The sequence below is a fragment of the Pleurodeles waltl genome, chromosome 12, assembly GCF_031143425.1.
Source record: "Pleurodeles waltl isolate 20211129_DDA chromosome 12, aPleWal1.hap1.20221129, whole genome shotgun sequence".
Taxonomy (NCBI): Eukaryota; Metazoa; Chordata; class Amphibia; order Caudata; family Salamandridae; genus Pleurodeles; species Pleurodeles waltl.
Genome location: NC_090451.1, coordinates 353165681 through 353185865, shown reverse-complemented (window position 1 = coordinate 353185865; position 20185 = coordinate 353165681). Strand labels below are relative to the sequence as shown.

Below are 20185 nucleotides of genomic sequence, written 5' to 3'. Positions count from 1 at the left end.
ACAGGTGGTTGAAAACTTGGCTTCTGCCTGGGATTCACCTTTGTATAAAAAACCAAAGTCATTTGAGTCCTTACAGGATGTATTCCTTAAGCATTTCACAATAAATACGTTTTTCTTAATCTACAGCTAGGTAACTGAGAGAGCTGAGTGCCATCCAAAAACGTCTGCCAATTGTAGGATATACCTGGATTACAGAGTGTTTAAAATTGGTCTTGGTTTTGCCCTAACGTTCTTATGTCTTCTAAGCAGGATATTACTTTCCCTCCCATCTTCCTTTCCCTCTCTTTGAGGAAAAGAAGACTAGTCACTTATAATTAATGGTGGTAAAATTGATATCTCCCCAACTCTGAATTCAAATTCTTTGACTGTCTTTTTGATATTTTCAGCTGTTATATCCATTTATAGGATGGTGGCATGATGCGTTGGAGCAGGACGTGCCTTCCATACATATATTTGTAAAACAACAATTTCGATCTCTCCATTTACTTTTGATACTCAGTAGAGGTATAGGTTGGTGACAAAGGCCATGGAGTTTAAGGAAAAGGTTTTGCCAAGTGTGCACTTTACCTACGTGATGCCTAGTGTTTTGTTACTTACTTATTAAACTAGACATCGGCGTTTCATCTGTAATGTAGCATGTTTTCTGATTGGTGGGTTGATTGGGTGCAAGGCATGCTGCTTGCTTACATCTTCACAATGTTAGAGTCAAAATGTTAAAGGGTTGAAGAGGCAGCCCTGAATTACATATTTGTTAGCTACAATTACCCTTTTATCATTACAGAACCTACGGGTCACCCTCCTTTCCAAAGTTCTTCGACCTCAATCTTGATTTCTTGAGTGGCTGAGCATACCTAATTTGAATCAAATGGGGTGATTTTTATTCCACCCTTTGTTGATGGTTTTTGTAGAAAAAGTGGACGAAGGGGGACCTATAAGGAAGAAAGGGAAGAAGAAGAAAAGTAGACATTTTGTAGGAGTAAGGAAGGTCTCGGAATGTGGTGGATGACATCATAGAATGCAAGTTTTGAGACGAGGAAGAGGAAATTGGAGTACGGAGTTACCAAAATGTAATCTGGGCATTTCTACATTATTTTCCATATGATGTTTCCTTCTAGTCAAAATCAACGAGTATGATTTGCACAACAGGAGTATACTTTGAAAGACAACTGTCATAGATTGCCAGGATTGCTCAGGGGGATCTTGGTGATTTGAAAAAAGTCAGTAGCACACTTGACACAGTTTATACTGACATGAGTACATTTTTGGTTGTTGAAATCCCTGCTTTTTGGCCCGAACAGCAATGAGTAACTCAAGAGGTGACTTGTAGAGGAATCTAAACTAATGTCATAAAATTGAAATCATTTGTATTCCAGATGTTCTTCTCTGAGCCGTTTGACTCCAATCAACCTGTTCTATTTCATTAAAATGTTGAATTCTCTTTGACAAATACACAACTTATAAATAAAGTACAAGTGCAAATGGGTGTTATTTGGGATTTCTTACCTAAAGTTGATAGGACTCCACAGAATGCCCAGATGACTAAGCAGGGTCCCACAGCTCCAACATTGGACAGTACCGATTTTGGAGAAATAAAGATACCAGAACCGATAACTGTTCCCACGATCATGCTGATGCCGCCGATCAGACCCACCTTAAAATAAATGCAACAATTTATTATTATGTTAGAATTTTACCTCCTGCATGCCTGTAATCATAGTTAAACTAGATAACATATCACGAATGACAAAATATTAGACAATCTAAGCGAAAGATCATACCTCCCCAGAAATAGATGAGCTGTCCAACTAGGTGCATTTTTAAGAACATTTTTTATTGACATACTCAAAGCGCAGGCTTATACGAAGAGCAGATAACAGTCATATAGTTATATAATACATGTTCAAGGCAGTGTACGTCCGGAAAGAAGGCAGGTTAGGATGGCAGTGCGCTCTCATTGGAATGTCATTTTATTGCTTATAACCTGTTATCAATACACAAAACAGTAGGAGAAAAGAGAAGGAACTAAAGTCGACCCCTCACCCCCACAGTCCCCCAAACACTCCCCACAATAGGGTTTTCTAGTCGGGCAGCCTAAAGTGTTGGGATCAGTTACCGAATCATAGTGTCGGGTGCAGGTGGTATTATGAAACGTCAGGTCGAGGTCGCGATTGGGGGTCTGGGTGTGTGGGGGAGATAGCTTCAGGTTCATGCTGAGGAAGTCAGGGTGGTCGAGTGTCATCCCTGGTGACAGATGTGACGTCTTGAAAGATTGTGTCCCAACACGTCCCCCAGGGGGTATTTCCGTAACCCTTTCTTTTTCTCTCTACAGAGAGCTGTGCTCTCAGCATGTGCCCATCTAATGACTTCCATTTTCCAATGCAAGATGGAGGGTGGCATAGCAGTCTTTCATTCCATTGCCACCGCCCTTTGGCCAAGAGTAATCCAAGATCTGTACATTGAGAAGTGGCCTTTTCTGTTTTGGGACAGGGAAACTGACCGAGTAGGCACTGGTGTGCTATGCTGAGGAGTGTATACAGTGTACGCACGGGGGTGGTGTGAGGTGGGGGGGGGGGGTTGAGTAGGTAAGTAAGATTATGTAAGATGCAGAATTGTAAGTTTTTGAAATGGGCATTTCAAGGAATCTTGCTGGGGTACTCCTGGCTCTTTAGCCACTCCGAGTCATGGAATGGTTGCTCAAGTAGTCCTCTCATCCGGACTGCAGGCACTGTAGCGTCATTACGGGATCCCGGATGAAGGTCCAATATAGCCAGGTCACTAGGCGTCTACAGTGTCCTATGGAGTGTAATGTGTGGATTAATGGGGGTTGGGCTGGCTCGGAACCCCAGATGTCCCAGTATTGTTGTAGTGTTGAGCGGTTCGTAGGTTAGGAAAGCTTCCCCGAGCGAGCTGTGGAGGTCCTGGAGCTCTTTGAAAGTCATTGTGTTCCATCTGTGAAAAGGTCACTGAGCGTAAAGATGCTGGTATCCGCCCACATCTACAGCTGATGTCCACTGAGTATGGCCCCCAAAGAGAGTGCTCTGAGGGGTAGCAGGGAGAAGGGTCGGTGGTTCTGGCCCGTGGGAATCCCCACATAAGCACTCTCTGGCCGTACACAGAAGCAGTGGATATGGGCCACTTGTCTGATGGCCTGAGAGTAGCAAAGTTAGACTGTGGACCTCGTGGATGCCTGCCCTGTTGAGCCTCATCTCGTCCGAGTGGTGTCCCGCCAGTTAGAGGGCACCCTTTAAAGTTGGGCTGCTAGGTAGTAATGTGTGAAATTTGTGGCATCTGTCACCACTGCAGGGAGGGAACTGTAGTTTGCGTGGCGCAGCTATCTTCCTATCTGTGCCCCAGATCAGGCCTAATAATAAGGAATCTAAGTGACAGAGTGTGTCAAGGGATCGCAGCCGTGAGATTTGTGAAATAGTAGATGGGTAACCACCATTTCCGGCACAAACAATGGGAGAGGCTTCCAAGAGGAGATTAATAACCTCAAGAGTGTTCTGTGTTTTGCCTAGGTGTCCCTCCAGGGGGTCCACCTCCTTGTGATATATTTAAATCCCCAAATATATAAACGTATACAGGGCTCAGGTTAGGCTCTCTGTGCCCAGTTGAATCTGCAGTGCGGGGAGGTGTTCAGTAATTAGAAAGGCAAGAGATTAGCCTTAGTTTACTTTGAGGCCTCAGATCTCGCCAAAAGCATTTAGGATTGAAGTAAGCTGGGTTAGATCTTTGCAAACCTCACAAAGGTAGAGGATCATGTCCTCTGTATATAGGGACACAATATGCGTCTGATTTCCTAGGGGTGTGTCCCAGTCACCGGTCCCTAGTTCGTGTGCGCCATGAGAGGTTCTAGTGCCAATATAAATAATAACTGAGACAGGGGCAGCCTTGTCCGTTGCCCATAAATATTAATTAAATAGGCCTCTGATATATGGTGGCTTGTCCTGGCCTTGATGGTGGGATTGGTACAGAGAAGCTGGATTCATCAATGGATTTGGGGACAAAAGCCATAACGTTGGCGGACACAGAAAATGTGATCCCAACTTAGCGAGTAAAATGCCTGTTCCAGGTCAAGGGAAGAGCATCCAGCATTGGGCCAGGATTAGAGGGGACTGTTCCATAACCACGTACAGATGTCATATTTTTAAATGTATTATGGTAGGGGATGAAGCTGTTCTGACTGGAATAAATCAGCTGTAGCAGGATAGGAAGTATGCAATCAATGATTATTTTGCTAAGAATTTTATAATCCAACAAGAGGAGGGAGATTGGTCTGTAGGAGGAGGGTAGGGATGGATCATGGCCCAGTTTCAGGATTGGCACCACCAGGGTTTCCCACTGCATGGGCAGGAGATAACCAACTTCCCTAGCTGTTTGGAATAGTTGCAGGAGATGTGGTTCAATGGAGGCCTCATAGGTCACATATAATTTGAGAAGTATCCTATCAGGCCTGGGTGAGTGGCCTCTCACAAGGGGTCTGATTGCCTCCTTTATATCATGTTGTGTGATTGGCCCCTTTAGTATGGGCTGGTGGTCATGCTGTACCTATGATAGGTGTATGTCTTCCAGGGACTGGTACTGTCTTGGGCATCTGGAACCCTTCCCTACCATTCACCTCTGCCCACTACTACACTCAGTAAAGACTGGAGTAGTATAATTGGAAGGTTCTGTTAATACCTCTTTGTGTGCTGTGTCACACCCTTGTGGTTTCTTATAGAGTGTATGGGTGTTCTTGGATGCAAGGTGCAACTAGTCTGGCCAGTAACCTGCCCATCCTGTCAGCCTCGGCATGGGCATGGCCTATGTTTGATGTCCAATCCAGGCAGCAGAGGCACTTCATCAGTGTAGCATGAGTTCTCTATCTCCCTCCAAGCCATCTTTCAAAGTGGGATCCACCACTGGCTTTTCCTACTGCATTATCAGGGATCTCTCAATTTTTCAGAGTTGGTCATCTATGATCCGTCCGAATCCTACGACAATGCAGATACATGCCTCTCCCAAAACTGCTTTGAAGGCCTCCCACTCCACTGGGAGAGGAGGTAGAGTTTGTTTTGTGTGCAAAGTAGGAAGTGATTGCATCTTGGAAGGTGGATTTGAATATGGTGATTTTTCACTACAGGGGTTGCTGTTTCCAAGTCGGGACTGGGGTAGGTACTCTCCCCCAGTGCACGCCTGCATACAACGGAGTATAGTCAGAGAAATCTTTACCTAGGTAGTATGTACATGTGGTCACTGCGCATACTATGCTGTCCAAACGGGTATGAAGCCCGTGGGGTCTGACTAGATACATTAGTAGATACACCAAGGTGGCTCTAAATAATTAATGTCACAAATTTTACATATTGCTAATTCTACTTACATAGAAACAAGACATTTTTGATACAAATATAGATAGAAACGTTTGTTAAGCATATTTCTAAACAACCTTTCATTTCATACGGTTCATTCATTTTGAACACATTTTTGACTACAATGCAGGCGTTATCATTGCACAGAAGAGTTAATAGCACAAGTTCTCCCATAGGCAACACAGATTTGTGAATCACCTTCTTGAATCTGGCATTAGTCTTTGTTACAGTAGAAATGTTTAATCTTAGGGGATTTATTGTAAATCCTAATATCTTTTGTAGTCAATTTAGGGTGTTATGTGATGCCCCTGCATCACACACAGTCCAACTCTTGAATCCCACAGCATTCTGTTTGCCAGTTGGACTTCAGCAAGTTGGATGCTGTCGGGGGCACCATTAATCCTTGCTTCTTCTTCAGAACCTTTGTCCTGTGAGGTTATTTCATTGTGGTGACCAGTTCCTGCCTAAAGGAAGACAGGGACATCGAGCCTGTTGAATAGATTTTATAGCATTCATTACGCTAACTAGTATACGGTGGAGGCTTGATCAAGCAAAGAGGGCACTTAGAATAACTAAACTAGGCCAAGAGGTGAGCACTTTAAAGTATTAATTGAACCGGTATCTGTATGAACTATATCTGCATTACGGAGTGTGCTCTGCTCTGGCCAGCAGCGACCTGCTGTAATATCACCGCCCCTGCGCCAACTTGCATCAGCGCCTTCCTCTACAGATGTGTGCTCATTATTAAAGTACTCCGTGGAAGATCTTTCTGCGGTGTGACCGCACTCCTCGTCTGGGAGCCGCCTGATAGTGGGCGTGCATCGTGCGGCCCCTTCTGTTGTGTTTCCGTGTCTTGGCGTTCTTCAGCGTGCTGATTCTAACTTCATTATGTCTGCCGTCAAAATGTTTGCTCCAGCGATAACGTCTGGATATTTGTATGTACACGTACACTGTGACCTGGTTTTGTTCGTTTTCTCTTCCCTGTTTCATGTGCAGTATATCAGCAGGTTATTGGTAACTTAAGTGCCACCTGCTGTACTGTTTTGTTCAAGGCTGTTGTTTATGTGAAGAAGATAGTGCAAATCTATCAGTGAATTGTAGAGGCTATGGACTTAGATGTATTTATCGATTTATGTACAAAGGTGCAATGCATATCCCTTACAGCAGAGGTTCTTAATCTTTTGACTTCCGTAGACCCTCTGCCCACACTTTATCATTATTGGAATCCAGGGACCCTCAGTGAAGCATTATTGAAATCTGGGAACCCCCACTGAATCATTACTGAAAGAAGGGGACCCATGCCCAAACATTGTCAATGATTTGAACCACAACACAATACACATAAAATACAGAAACAAGTACTCCATGAACACATCCACAATCACTAACACATTTTATTTAATTTGCAAACAAATAAAATAAAAAGATACACATTTTAATTCTAATAAAAAGGTTGGAGCTTTTCTAAAGTCAATTTAAGCCATGCATCCTACAAACTATATTCTGTTTGATGTCCCTGCACTGCTCCCATAAATAAATCTGAGGGTACTAATTTAAATTTTGCCTAAATTGCTGCATTACAGTTTTAAAATGTTCAGTTGTACATTTAGTTACTTTATTTATATACACTTTATTAATCTGTTAAAATTATTTATTTTCTAAGCAGTCACAGACCCCCTGAGGAGGCTTTGTGGACAGTGTAGGAAGCTGGTTCTATATATATTATATCAAAATGTGCTATAGTGTGCACAGAGTCCAGGGGGTCCCCAGAGGCTTGAGAGAAGCAAAAATAGATAACACTAATGAGGGTAGTGTTAAGCATTTTTTGTACACATATAAGCAACAGGAGAAACACACACTCAATGACTTAACTTCAGACCAATAGGTTTTTATATAGACAAATATATTTTGTTAATTTATTTCTAGAACCCCAAGATTCAGTTTGCAGGTAAGTACATAAAATGAAAGATACTTTGCATAGTAATACTTAGAACTTTGAATGGAATCAACAACGTACATAGTTTTCTTAAAAATGACAAAAAGCTATTTTAAAAAAGGACACTGCAATTTTCATCAGTTCCAGGGGGAGGTAAGTAAAGTACAGTTTCTGAGGTAAGTAATAAACTTACAGGTTTAGTCTCCGGGGCATAGGTAGCCCACCGTTGGGAGTTCAAGGTAACCCCAAGCACACAGCACCAGCAACACAGGGCTGGTTAGGTGCAGAGGTCAAACAAGAGGCAAAATAAGGTGGGCCCCTATGGAGACAGGGGGTATTCAGGTTCCGGTCTGTTTGCACGTCAGTACCCTCGTTGTCAGAGGGCAGACCAGTACCCTCGTTGTTTAGAGGAGCACTGATGGGGCCCCAAGTAGGCACCAATCCCATGCCCTCAGCGGCACAGGGGCGGCCTGGTGCAGAGTGCAAACAGGGACTTGGGTTTCCAAATGAACTCTATAGGGGGGCCCTGGGGGACACTTAGGCGCTGCAGGCAAGGCACAGGGGGGCTTCTGAGGCAAGCCACCGACTCGCAAAGGTGGAGGGCCGCCTGCTGGTCGTAGCTGCACCATTGGTCGGGTTCTGTCGAGTCTGGGGGCTGCGGGTGCAGTGCTTCTCCAGGACAAAGATACCCAACTCCTGGGCAGTCGCGGCCAGGGGGGGCCTCGGCAAGCCATCGTCTTGATAGGGTGGAGGGCCGCCTGCTGGTCGTAGCTGCACAATTGGTTGGGTTCTCTTGAGTCTGGGGACTGCGGGTGCAGTGCTTCTCCAGGCGTTGGGTATCTTCGTCCCAGGCAGTCGCGGTCAGGGGGGTCCTCGGGATTCCCTCTGCAGGTGTCATCGTGGAAGGGTGGAGAGGTCAGTCCAGGGTGGACACTCGGTCGGAATCAACTGGGGATTCTCTCTGGCTGGTTGGGCCACCTGGACACGGGCTGTGTGCGTCGGAATCAGAGTGGTTTAGGACTCACGCTTTGGAAATAAGGTGGGAGTCCTTTAGAAGCAGTTTCTTCTTCCTTCTTTTTGGACAGGTCCGCTGTCCATGGGTTTTTCTTGGTCCTCTATGATGCAGGCAGTCCCCTGGAGGCTTTGCAGGGGTCGCTGGAGCTGCAGAACACATCACTCTTCTTTTGCAGCTTTTTTAAACAAGGGGCGGGCCAGTAGGGCTGGGGCTGAGTCAGCTGTTGTGTCCTTCTCTTCTCTGTTGGGTTTTCAGCTCAGCAGCCCTTCTTTCTTGACATCCTCAGGAATCTGGTGAGCTGAGTTCAGGTGGGCCCTTAAATTCTAAATTTAGGGGCGTGTTAGGGTTAGGGGCAGTAGCCAATGGCTACTGTCCTTGAAGGTGGCTACACCCTCCTTGTGCCCACTCCCTTTGGGGAGGGGGGCACATTCCTATTCCTATTGGTCCTAATTCTCCAAAGCAAGATGGAGGATTTCTCAAGGAGGGGGTCACTTCAGCTCTGGAAACCTTAGGGGTGGTCCTGGCTGAGGGGGTGACTCCTCCTTGTTTTTCCTAATTTTCTCTCTGTACCTGCCACCAACAGTGGGGCTGTGTCTGGGTGGCGGGTATCTTCACTATCTGGATTGCTCTGGGGCACTGTAATCCGAGGCTTGAGCCTTTGAGGCTCACCTCCAAGTGTTACAGTATCTGCAGGGGGAGGTGTGAAGCACCTCCACCCAGGACAGGCTTTGTTTCTGACCACAGAGTGCACAAAGGCACTCATCCCATGTGGTCAGAAATTCGTCTGAAAGTGGCAGGCTGGTACAGACCGGTCTGTCTTACACTAGCAGTTGGGCTAACATACAGGGCGCATCTCTAAGATGCCCTCTGTGTGCATTTTTCAATAAATCCCACACTGGCATCAGTGTGGGTTTATTGTGCTGAGAAGTTTGATACCAAACTTCCCAGTATTCAGTGAAGCCATTATGGTGCTCTGGAGTTCGTAATGACAAACTCCCAGACAATATACTTAATATGGCTACACTGCACTTACAATGTCTAAGAATGGACTTAGACACTGTACGGGCATATTGCTCATGCAGCCTGTGGTATAGTGCACCCTGCCTTGGAGCCGTAAGGCCTGCTAGAAGGGTGACTTACCTATGCCACAGATAGTGGTTTGTGTGCATGACAGGAGTGCAATGTCGACTTAGCCTTTTTCTCCCCACCAGCACACACAAGCTGCAAGACAGTATGCATATGTTGTGTGAGGGGTCCCCAGGGAGGCATAATACATGCTGCAGCCCTCAGAGACCTTCCCTGGCCACAGAGCCCTTTGTACCATGGATACATTTTACAAGAGACTTAACTGTGCCATGGCTTTGCCAATTGTGGGAACAAAGGTACAATTTTACGGAAAGAACACTGGTGCTGGGGCCTGGTTAGCAGGGTCCCAGCACGCTTTCAATCAAAGTTGGCATCACCACTAGGCAAAAGGTGGGGGAGTAACCAAGCCAACAGTGGCATTTTCCTACGGACAGATCCCCACAGGTCCCCAGACCACAAGTTGTGAACCACTGCATTACAGTGATTCACACACCATTTAAACGTTGACGAGATCAATGTCAATTAGAGAAACTCAATAGAAATGCACACAGGGGACAGTATTAAATGGGTACATATCATTACAACCTGTATGTATCTTTTAAAGGGAAACTTCATATCTACTGGTATGTGCACTGACTGTAGTGTACAGTTAGGATTCTAGCATAGTTTGTCTCTTCAAATTGTGAAAATACTAAACTTTACCCTACCAGCTCTATTTTTGCAGGCTTGAGGCTACCCACCAATTAAAAAAATTGCTGCATTACAGTTTACAATGGTAATTTAGGTGGCATACAAAATGACCGGTACAGACCTGAACCAAAGTACAATGTATTGTATTTCTATGAAGGCAGTGAGAGTCAAAATGCATTTAAACATTTACCAGCATATGTCGCTCAACACAAAGCAGATTTACACAAATATCAAATCATAATGAAATAGCTAAAGAAATGATTTGAAGGGCAGAAGGACTTAGCTGTAGATGTTACAACTTTTTCACACAAGTCCAAGGCTGTAACAAACCAGTGGATGCTTTTGCCAATGCACTTAAAGTGTTACTTGCAAGTTACAAATTTGAGGAATTTGCATCTCATCTCATAAGAAATCAGCTAGTTGTGATGTGCAATGCCAAAAAAGTACAAGAAGGAACATTGGTTTACAAAAATCCATCGAGGATAAAACATAGGATATTGCAAGAAGCATGGAGACTTCCCAAGAACATGCCAAACTCCTAGACACTAACTTGCTGCTGCACTAAATCAAGAGTAAAGAATCTGGTGTCTTTCAATAGACAAATAAAAAGTCAATCAGTTGGACTTAGACAAATTATCAGAGAGAACGTTGCAAGCACTGTGTGCTTTACTTGTGGTTCAACCACACACTTGGCCAGTTGTAGGATGTGTCCTGCACCAGGACAAACACGTTGGAAATGTGGTTGTGTTGGACACTCCAGTAGTGTGTGTGAAAAAAACACAAGGGAAGAGTAGAGGTGAGATGTGGCCAGTGAGAAAGGTGTGGATAAAAAGTTGGAATGTGATGGAATGAATGACTTAATTGTATCTGTTGAAGCTGAAGGCATTACAGACAAAATTCAGGTCAGGCCATGTGACAATCCACTAATGAAGGTGAGAACAGATGAAAAATGTTTAGATCTTCTAGCTGGTTGATGTGCTGGGATCACAATAATTTCAGTTGATAAGTCTACTGACATCACAAATGTCTTCTATTCTTAATTCTTTTGTTCTGTTTGGAATAGCTTCGCCGGCATTGTTCTCTCAAGTACTGTGATGTTTCCTGGTGCTTTATAGATGCCACTAGATAAGAACATATTTTCTACTGAAAACAATACATCAATTCTTTCCTTCAAGTACTTTTGCATCCGTGAAAGTTCATACCAGGATACCACCCACCTCCAGACCAAGTGGGCCTCTCTAGAATCCTGATGGAGTTAGAGGTGTAGGTATTATGACATTTTACTTGACCCCCCCCAAAAAACATTTTCTGGTGATCCTTGTACCTTTCTATCTTTTAGCAGAATGTACATAGCGTTTCCTGACTTGAGTTCAGGTGTTTTCTAATGATCAAATGATCAACCTAAGATTACTTTAATCTTATCATTCCTAACCAAAAATGCATTTTCTTGGTCAGCTATTGCATGGGGTAGTCCTGTACTAAAGCAGTATGAAGAATTCATAAGACAATTCACAAACATGTTTGGTGCAAAGTAGAACACAGTCGGACAATACTGCCCTACTTACATTACACCAAGTTTCTAGGGACATGATTCAGTAGGTGAGCCATTTTTTATCAATTAAGAGTTGTAGCTGGGTGGACTCATAACTCCACTGCTATGGGTGTTTACCATAGATTAGAGGAAGGGTTAAACCTTTCTCTTGTGGTGAGTAAGCCTACTATCATGAACGTCATGAGTGATTTGACTCTTCAAATAGAAGCACATCATAGAATGAGTGAGGCCAAGCAAAGCTAGTTGATGCAGTGTTTTCCAATGATACTAACTGTAGAAACCACATGAGAGGAACAGGTGAGGCCCGTCCATCCTTGTGCTTCAAACCCAGAATAGGCTTGAATACCTCTCAAGTGTTTGCATAAATCAACTCTCATTTTTATTTTATATAGCACTTAACACATTAGCGAGTCCTTGTGCACTCCCAGCTTTGATTGACTGTGAGGCATCCAGATACTTCATGTCTCTCCCTTAAACTGCTTAAATTCCAAACCAGGAAAAGAAGGTTAAAGAACCAAATTGAAAGATTTGATGGAAAGCCCTTGGTAACGGGTGGTATCTGGCCAACAATTCAGCCTGCACCAATGGCTACACCTTTTGAATGTTTAATCTTTGACCCAGCTTTTCCAGTGGCTTATGATAAACAATGCTGCCATTGACTGGAACCAGCAAACAGTTTTTATTTCTACATTGTTTTGTGTTTGACAGTTCTTTACTTGCCCTGGCATTCCCTGATTACAATTGGTGATTTATCTGACAATACAACGTGAGAAGGTGGAACATTGACCTTATCAAGCATTTAAAGCTTGATCAGCATCTTTCCATGCTTCCGCCTTGTAAGGAAATGCCTCCTTGGCATGGTTACCCCCTGACTTTTTGCCTTTTGCTGATGCCAAGTTATGATTGAAAGTGTGCTGGGACCCTGCTAACCAGGCCCCAGCACCAGTGTTCTTTCCCTAAACTGCACCTTTGCTTCCACAATTGGCACAGCCCTGGCACTCAGATAAGTCCCTTGTAAATGGTGCCCCTGGTACCAAGGGCCCTGATGCCAGGGAAGGTCTCTAAAGGCTGCAGCATGTCTTAAGCCACCCTGGGGACCCCTCACTTAGCACATGCACACTGCCTCACAGCTTGTGTGTGCGGGTGGGGAGAAAATGACTAAGTCGACGTGGCACTCCCCTCAGAGTGCCATGCCAACCTCACACTGCCTGTGGCATAGGTAAGTCACCTCTCTAGCAGGCCTTACAGCCCTAAGGCAGGGTGCACTATACCACAGGTGAGGGCATAGGTGCATGAGCACTATGCCCCCACAGTGTCTAAGCAAAACCTTAGACATTGTAAGTGCAGGGTAACCATAGGAGTATATGGTCTGGGTGTTTGTCAAACATGAACTCCACAGTTCCATAATGACTACACTGAACTCTGGGAAGTTTGGTATCAAACCTCTCAGCACAATAAATGCACACTGATGCCAGTGTGGAATTTATTGTACAAAGCACCTAGAGGGTATCTTAGAGATTCCCCCTGAATACCAATCTGACTTTTAGTGTTAGGCTGACCAGCCAACCTCACAAGCCTGTCACAACCAGATGAGTTGCTGGCCAAATGGGGACAGTGGCTTTGTCACTCTGTGGCCAGAAACAAAGCCTGTACTGGGTGGAGGTGCTTCTCACCTCCCCCGGCAGGAACTGTAACACCTAGCGGTTAGCCTCAAAGGCTCACCCCTTTTGTTACAGCACCACAGGGCATCTCAGCTAGTGGAGATGCCCGCCCCTCTGGCCACTGCCCCCACTTTTGGCGACAAGGCTGGAGGAGATAATGAGAAAAACAAGGAGGAGTCACCCACCAGTCAGGATAGCCCCTAAGGTGTCCTGAGCTGAGGTGACCCCTGCCTTTAGAATTCCTCCATCTTATGTTTGGAGGATTCCCCCAATAGGATTAGGGAGATGCCCCCCTCCCCTCAGGGAGGAGGCACAAAGAGGGTGTAGCCACCTTCCAGGACAGTAGCCATTGGCTACTGCCCCCCAGACCTAACCACACCCCTAAATTTAGTATTTAAGGGCACCCAAGAACCCAGGAAATCAGATTCCTGCAACCTGAAACAAGAAGAAGGACTGCTGACCTGAAAGCCCTCCAGAGACGACGGAAGACGACAGCTGCTTTGGCCCCAGCCCTACCGGCCTGTCTCTTGACTCGAAAAACTGCAACAGCGACGCATCCAACAGGGACCAGCGACCTCTGAAGCCTCTGAGGACTGCCCTGAACCTAAGGACCAAGAAACTCCTGTGAGCAGCGGCTCTGCTCAACAAACAGCAACAATATTGCAACTTCTCTGCAACTTTCAAAGACTTCACTTTTCCCGCCGGAAGCTTGAGACTTCACCCTCTGCACCCGACGCCCCCGGCTCGAGCTCCAGAGAACCAACACCACAGGGAGGACTCTCAGGTGACTGCGACCTCGTGAGTAGCTCGAGACGACCCTTCTGGACCCCCACAGCGACGCATGCAGAGAGAATCCAGAGGCTCGCCCTGACCGCGACTGCCTGTAACAAGGAACCTGATGCCTGGACCAAGCACTGCACCCGCAGCCCCCAGGACCAGAAGGAACCTAACCTCAGTGCAGGAGTGACCCCCAGGCGACCCTCTGCATAGCCCAGTTGGTGGCTGGCCTGAGAAGTCCCCCTGTGCCCTGCCTGCACCGCTAGAGTGACCCCTGGGTCCCTCCATTGAATCCAATACAAAACACGACGCCTGCTTTGCACACTGCACCCGGCCGCCCCTGTGCCGCTGAGGGTGTGTTTTGTATGCCACTTGTGCCCCCCCGCCAGTGTTTTACAAAATGCCCCTGGTCTGCCCTCCAAAGACGCAGGTACACCTGTAGGCAGACTGGAACCGGAGCACGCCTGTCCTTCATAGGCACCTATGTGTTTTGGGAACCTCTTTGACCTCTGCACCTGACCGGCCCTGAGCTGCTGGTGTGGTAACTTTGGGGTTGCCTTGAACCCCCAACGGTGGGCTGCCTATGCCCGGGAAATGAGACTTGTAAGTGTTATACTTACCTGACAAAATAACCATTACTTACCTCCCCCAGTAACTGTTGATTTTTGCACTGTGTCCACTTTTAAAATAGCTTATTGCCATTTTAACTAAAACTGTGTATGATACTGCTCTAATTCAAAGTTCCTAACTTACCTATGTGGAGTACCTTGCATTTTATGTATTTACTTCAAATCTTGAACTTGTGGTTCTAAGAATAAATTAAGAAAATATATTTTTCTATATAAAAACTATTGGCCTGGAGTTAAGTCTTTGAGTGTGTGTTCCTCATTTATTGCCTGCGTGTGTACAACAAATGCTTAACACTACCTCTGCTCAACCACACCACCACAAAATAGAGCATTAGAATTATCTAATTTTGCCACTATCTTACCTCTAAGGGGAACCCTTGGACTCTGTGCACACTCTCTCTCACTTTGAGATAGTATATACAGAGCCAACTTCCTACACACCTCATCATATTTATGACTCCTAAATTAGCTGTATTCCAAAATCTAACATTCCTCATGTTATACTCCATTCTTTGGCCATGGAAGATGTGTCTATACAAATTTGGGATCATGAGTTGCCTAGAATTTAGCAGGGATTCATCCAGGTAATGAATGGAAGACTGTAGTCATCATTATATATGGCAATTTTGAGCATGTGTTCACACTGTTCGGTCTTTGCAGTGCTCCTACTGCATTGCATTAACAAAATTTTCAGAGATATTTCAGATAATTATGTGGTGATATACCTTGTCGGTATCTTGATTTGTTTGTCTACATAGCAAGGTTAATGCACTCATTTGAGGGAATTGTTATCAAGCCTAAAAAATAATTTGTTGTATGCAGAAGTGGATAAATGTAATCTTGCACAAGCTTCCATTTGCTTTCTGGTATTCAAATTGAACCACTTAAAAAAAAATAACAGCTTGAGTGGCTTCTCATAGAAATATGAAAGTCATCCAGAATTTCTTTAGGTTTTTACAACTTTAAAATACATTTGCATTTTGACCCAAAATGTGAGACTGATAACTCCACTAATTAAGCAAGGCATACTGTTCAAGTGGGGGAAAGAAAAAGAGGAGGCCTTTTTGTATCTAACAAAAATAGTTAGTGCATATCCAGTCCTCCAACATCCACGTTGCAACCTACCTCTGCTTATGTATTAATTGCTGTCTGATCACAAAGGAACCCGAGACATAAGAACTTCATCTTTTTTCTCTCCTCTCCTTTAAGCTTTTCTCTTCACAGTAAAACTAAAGGATCTATGACAGAACGATTGGCCATTAAGGAGGCTTTTATTTATCCGCAGCATTATTTACAATAGACTCAACACAAGGTGACAGCGTGGACAGACCACACAAACTAAGGATATTTTAAATATACGAGAAGCAGTAATTCTAGGCATGCTTGTTGGGTACTTTTTCTCTTTTCCACTTTGAAATCTCATATCGACCTCAGAAAAAAGGCCAAAAGAATCCCCCATTCTAAAGGGAAATTTGAAGTCCAGAAGGGACCCATCCTTACACCTTAACAATCAACAACCCACACTTCTAGGTTAGTGGCGTAACAAAGGCCCCAGGTGGAAGGGGGCCCCCTCCAGGTACTTTGGAGGGGTGCCCCCTCAAGATTCATTACGCCACTGTTCAAGGTAGAGGTTTTCTTACAACAAATTAAAGAGGAGGTTTAGAGAAAAATAGGAGTGGAACAGTGGATATGGGAAGCTCAATCCCAGCGAAACATCAGTTGAGGTCTGCTTACACTACTAATAAGCTTTTGGTGGCATTGTTCTCTGGCAGCAGGTTATCCTGCGATTAGGAAGCCCCTGAGCTAGCTATAAGAAATTTTTGGTTTCCAACAGTCATGAAGGAAATAAAACAATATGTAAAGAACTGTGTGATATGTTTTCAGGCCAAATCTTATCATTACCAACCCCCTGGAACCAGGGCTGGCTTTAGCACTGGTGCCGCCCAGTGCAGCAATCTTTTTTGGCGCCCTCCCCATGACCTCCTCCTCCTCGGATTCCCTATCATCTGGCGAAAGTGCCTCTCATCCCTCCATAGCCCTTCTCGCACATACATTTCAACTGTTTTAAATTGCTGGTAAACACTGGCTTTACTAATCCACTCAGCTATCAGCATAAAATGCAGCTCTGTTCTTTGAAGCAGGCATATTAACCCTCTGCACTACTTTATTGCGAGTCAAATTTGCCACTTGACAAAACTCCTATCTCTCTCTAGCAGGAACATTAATTACAAAAACGTATCTAGACATTTTAATTGCTGTCTGAAAGTTGGACGCACAAGGAACGCTGCAGCCAGTGCTTTTAAATATTTAAGTTATGGTAAACACAGCGCCCTGCTGAGGTCAGTGCCCCCCTTCAGGTCAGCACTTGCACCGGTGGCACTCCCCTAAAGCCGGCCCTGCTTCGAACCATTGCATGTAACTTGTCAACCATCAGCCAATATCTATGGATTTTATCCTAATTCTTCTGCCTTCACAGAGATTTTTGACAATGTTACATGTAGTAGACTATTTCATCAAGTTGGTACAATTTGTACTTTTGAAACAACAGCCAACAGCCCCTGAATCCGCTTCACATTTTCTGGTCAATATTTTAAAGCTACATAGACAGTGAGATGATAAACAGAGGATTTTTATTTAATAGTAATGTTTTGGAACACCCTACTCTAGCACCGTAAAATTATAAGTCTACAATTTTTCATCCACAGAGCATATAGAGTAACATCATCAATTTCTTGAAAGGTATTTTAGCTGCTTTAATATGTGACATTAAAATGACTGGCATTCCTTAGTATTGTTAAATGACTTAGCCTACATCAGGGTGTTTTTATTTACGGTGACCAGATGTCCCGGATTTGTCCAGACAGTCCTGGTTTTCCGATAACTGTCCCAGTGTCCCAACACCTGTTTCACAATACACAAATTGTAGGAGGGTGGCCTGGTTTGTAGTGGGTACCTTGGGTACTTACACCTTACACCAGGTCCAGTTATCCCTTATTAGTGAAATGTAGTAGTGTTCTAGCAGCTTAGGCTGATAGAGGTAACTATAGCAGAGCAGCTTAGGCTGAACTAGGAGACATGCAGATCTCCTGCAATACCAATTACAGTCACACAGTACTTATACACAAGTAAAGACAATACTCAGTGTTACCAAAAATAAAGTTAGTTTATTTGGGTGACAGCACCAAAAATATCTTAGAGGCAATACTCCTTCTGGAGGTAAGTATTATACACAATATATACACTAGACACCAAAATAAGGCAAGTAATTAGACATAGGATAGTGCAAACAATAGGAAATGCTATAGAATGCAATGGGAGAAAATAGGTCTAGGGGCAACACAAACCATATACTAAGAAAGTGGAATGCGAATCACAAATTCCCCCCTAGAAAAGTGTAGTGTGTGCAGAATCGCTGGGAAAGTAAGAATACAGTAAAGGTAAGTAAATTACCCCACTCAATGCCCAGAAAAGCAGGAGTAAAGTACTGCAAGTTTCCTTAGGACACACTACAAGTTGTGATTAGAGTTATTGCAAGAACCAACCAAGTCTGCAAACAACAAATGGTGGATTCCTGGACCTGAAGATCTGCAAAAGAAGGAGACCAAGTCCATAGTCGAAAGAAGTTCCAGGAAAGAGGGTGCAAAAGAAGAGTCCCCAGTTGGACGAAGACTACAGAAATGCACCCTAGGAAGATGCCAGCGGGTTCCTGTGTGATGCAAAGGATGTCCCACGTCGTGAAGTTGGATGCAGGTGAGTTTTGGCGCTGGATTCCTCCAACAAGCCTTGGTTCCGGCAAAGTCGTGTTTTGCTTCAAGTAGGTGCTATCTGGACCCAGGAGGGACCTGGGGGCCTCAAGTCTGTGTGAGGAGGAAGAGGGAGCTTTCAGCATTTTAGAGAGCCCTCAGAGCACCAGATAGCACCCACGGGAGTCCCAGAACATGGGGACAAAGGAGGTGCAAAATGCAGTTGGTGCAGCACTACAAAGGAAGGTCCCACGCTGCTGGAGATCAACTCAGTGAGTTGAGCGTCGGAGGATAGAGTGCTGGGGACCTGGGCCAGGCTGTGCACGAAGAAATTTTGCAAATAGTGCACAGAAGATGCAGTGCACAGGGGTACTGTTGTTCTGGGGGAAGGCAAGGTCGTACCTCCTCTAAATTGCGACAGCAGGACCTCAGGATCTAAGGAGCACGCTCGGTGCCAGGAGAGGAGTCCAAGAGAACCGGTCGTCGACTTAGAAGGCTAGTGCAAGGGTGCCCTCACACTTAGTAACTTTGCACCTAGCCTTCATTAAATGAAGGTTAGATATATAGGTGACTTCTAAGTTACTTAAGTGCAGTGAAAATGGCTGTGAAATAATGTGTGCACTATTTGACGCAGGCTGCAGTGGCAGTCATGTGAAAGGGTTTGTCTGAGCTCCTTATGGGTGGCAAAAGAAATGCTGCAGCCCATAAGGATCTCCTGGAACCCCAATGCCCTGGGTACCTAGGTACCATATACTAGGGACTTATAAGGGGGGGGGGGTTCCAGTGTGCCAGTTGAAATTGGTAAAAGAAGTCACTAGCCTATAGTGACAAATTTAAAAGCAGAGGCAACACAGCAGGATTTATTTGGAGGGGGGTGCGAATAAACCCCTGTGGAGCCCATTATTCGAGGCCAGAATAACAAAGCTCCCATTGCAACACAATGGAGGCATGGCTGAGGAAGTCTTTAATTTTCATGCCACAGAGCTGTGTGTTTTGGTAGCATAAAAATTATACCTACTTGGCCATGGTGTGGTCCATATGGCTGTCCTGATACAATATATATATATATATATATATATATATATATATATATATATATATATATATATATATATATATATGCCATTGATAAAGAATTAGGACTAAATATTGGCACTGGTCAGTGCAGTGTCAACATTTAGTCCTATTTCTATGTCAATGGCTGTCCCATTTTATTGTTCTGAACATCTGGTCACCCTATTTTTACTGGGCACAAGTTTTCCATCCCATGTTATAATCAGCATCTTTTTCCTTTTCTTTCATGACCTATGATAACACATTGGTACATTCCTTACAGGCTGTACATAAATCAGCAGTTTCACATTTAACCAAGTCCAAGGCTAATTACAATAAACGTTGTAATAGTTCTAGAAGCTTTCACTATAAGTACAAATAAGGAGTCTGGTTTTGCTAAATTGCCACCAATTTGTACACCCTTTATCATATTTGCGAGTCTCTGTCATCACTCAGTTGGCGGGTTACACTGCTCTTTGTTAAGCACTATTGGAAAATCTATCCAATAGTACGTGTCTACGCTGCTGCTTCTCATGTCTTGATTGATGGCTTCCCTGACTATAAGTTTGAGGCCATTTTCGATTCTAGGATGCACAGGGGAGACTTCATAATATTTTATAGCCTGGAAGTGCTACAATGCGTCTGAACATTTTTGAGAACAGTCTGCTTTTATCTATGCCTCTTGGATCTGG

The 20185-nt window shown here is 44.5% G+C and overlaps 1 protein-coding gene across 6 annotated transcripts in view; it reads right to left on the bottom strand.

Annotated features, from left to right (window-relative positions):
* Positions 1–20185, bottom strand: part of SLC7A9 (solute carrier family 7 member 9) — a 971101-nt gene that overhangs the window by 506909 nt on the left and 444007 nt on the right. For all 6 annotated transcript variants that reach the window (XM_069216551.1, XM_069216557.1, XM_069216555.1 and 3 more), the window contains one exon: positions 1504–1651. In XM_069216551.1, the coding sequence (XP_069072652.1) occupies positions 1504–1651 (148 nt within the window). The remainder of the gene's footprint in view (positions 1–1503; positions 1652–20185) is intronic.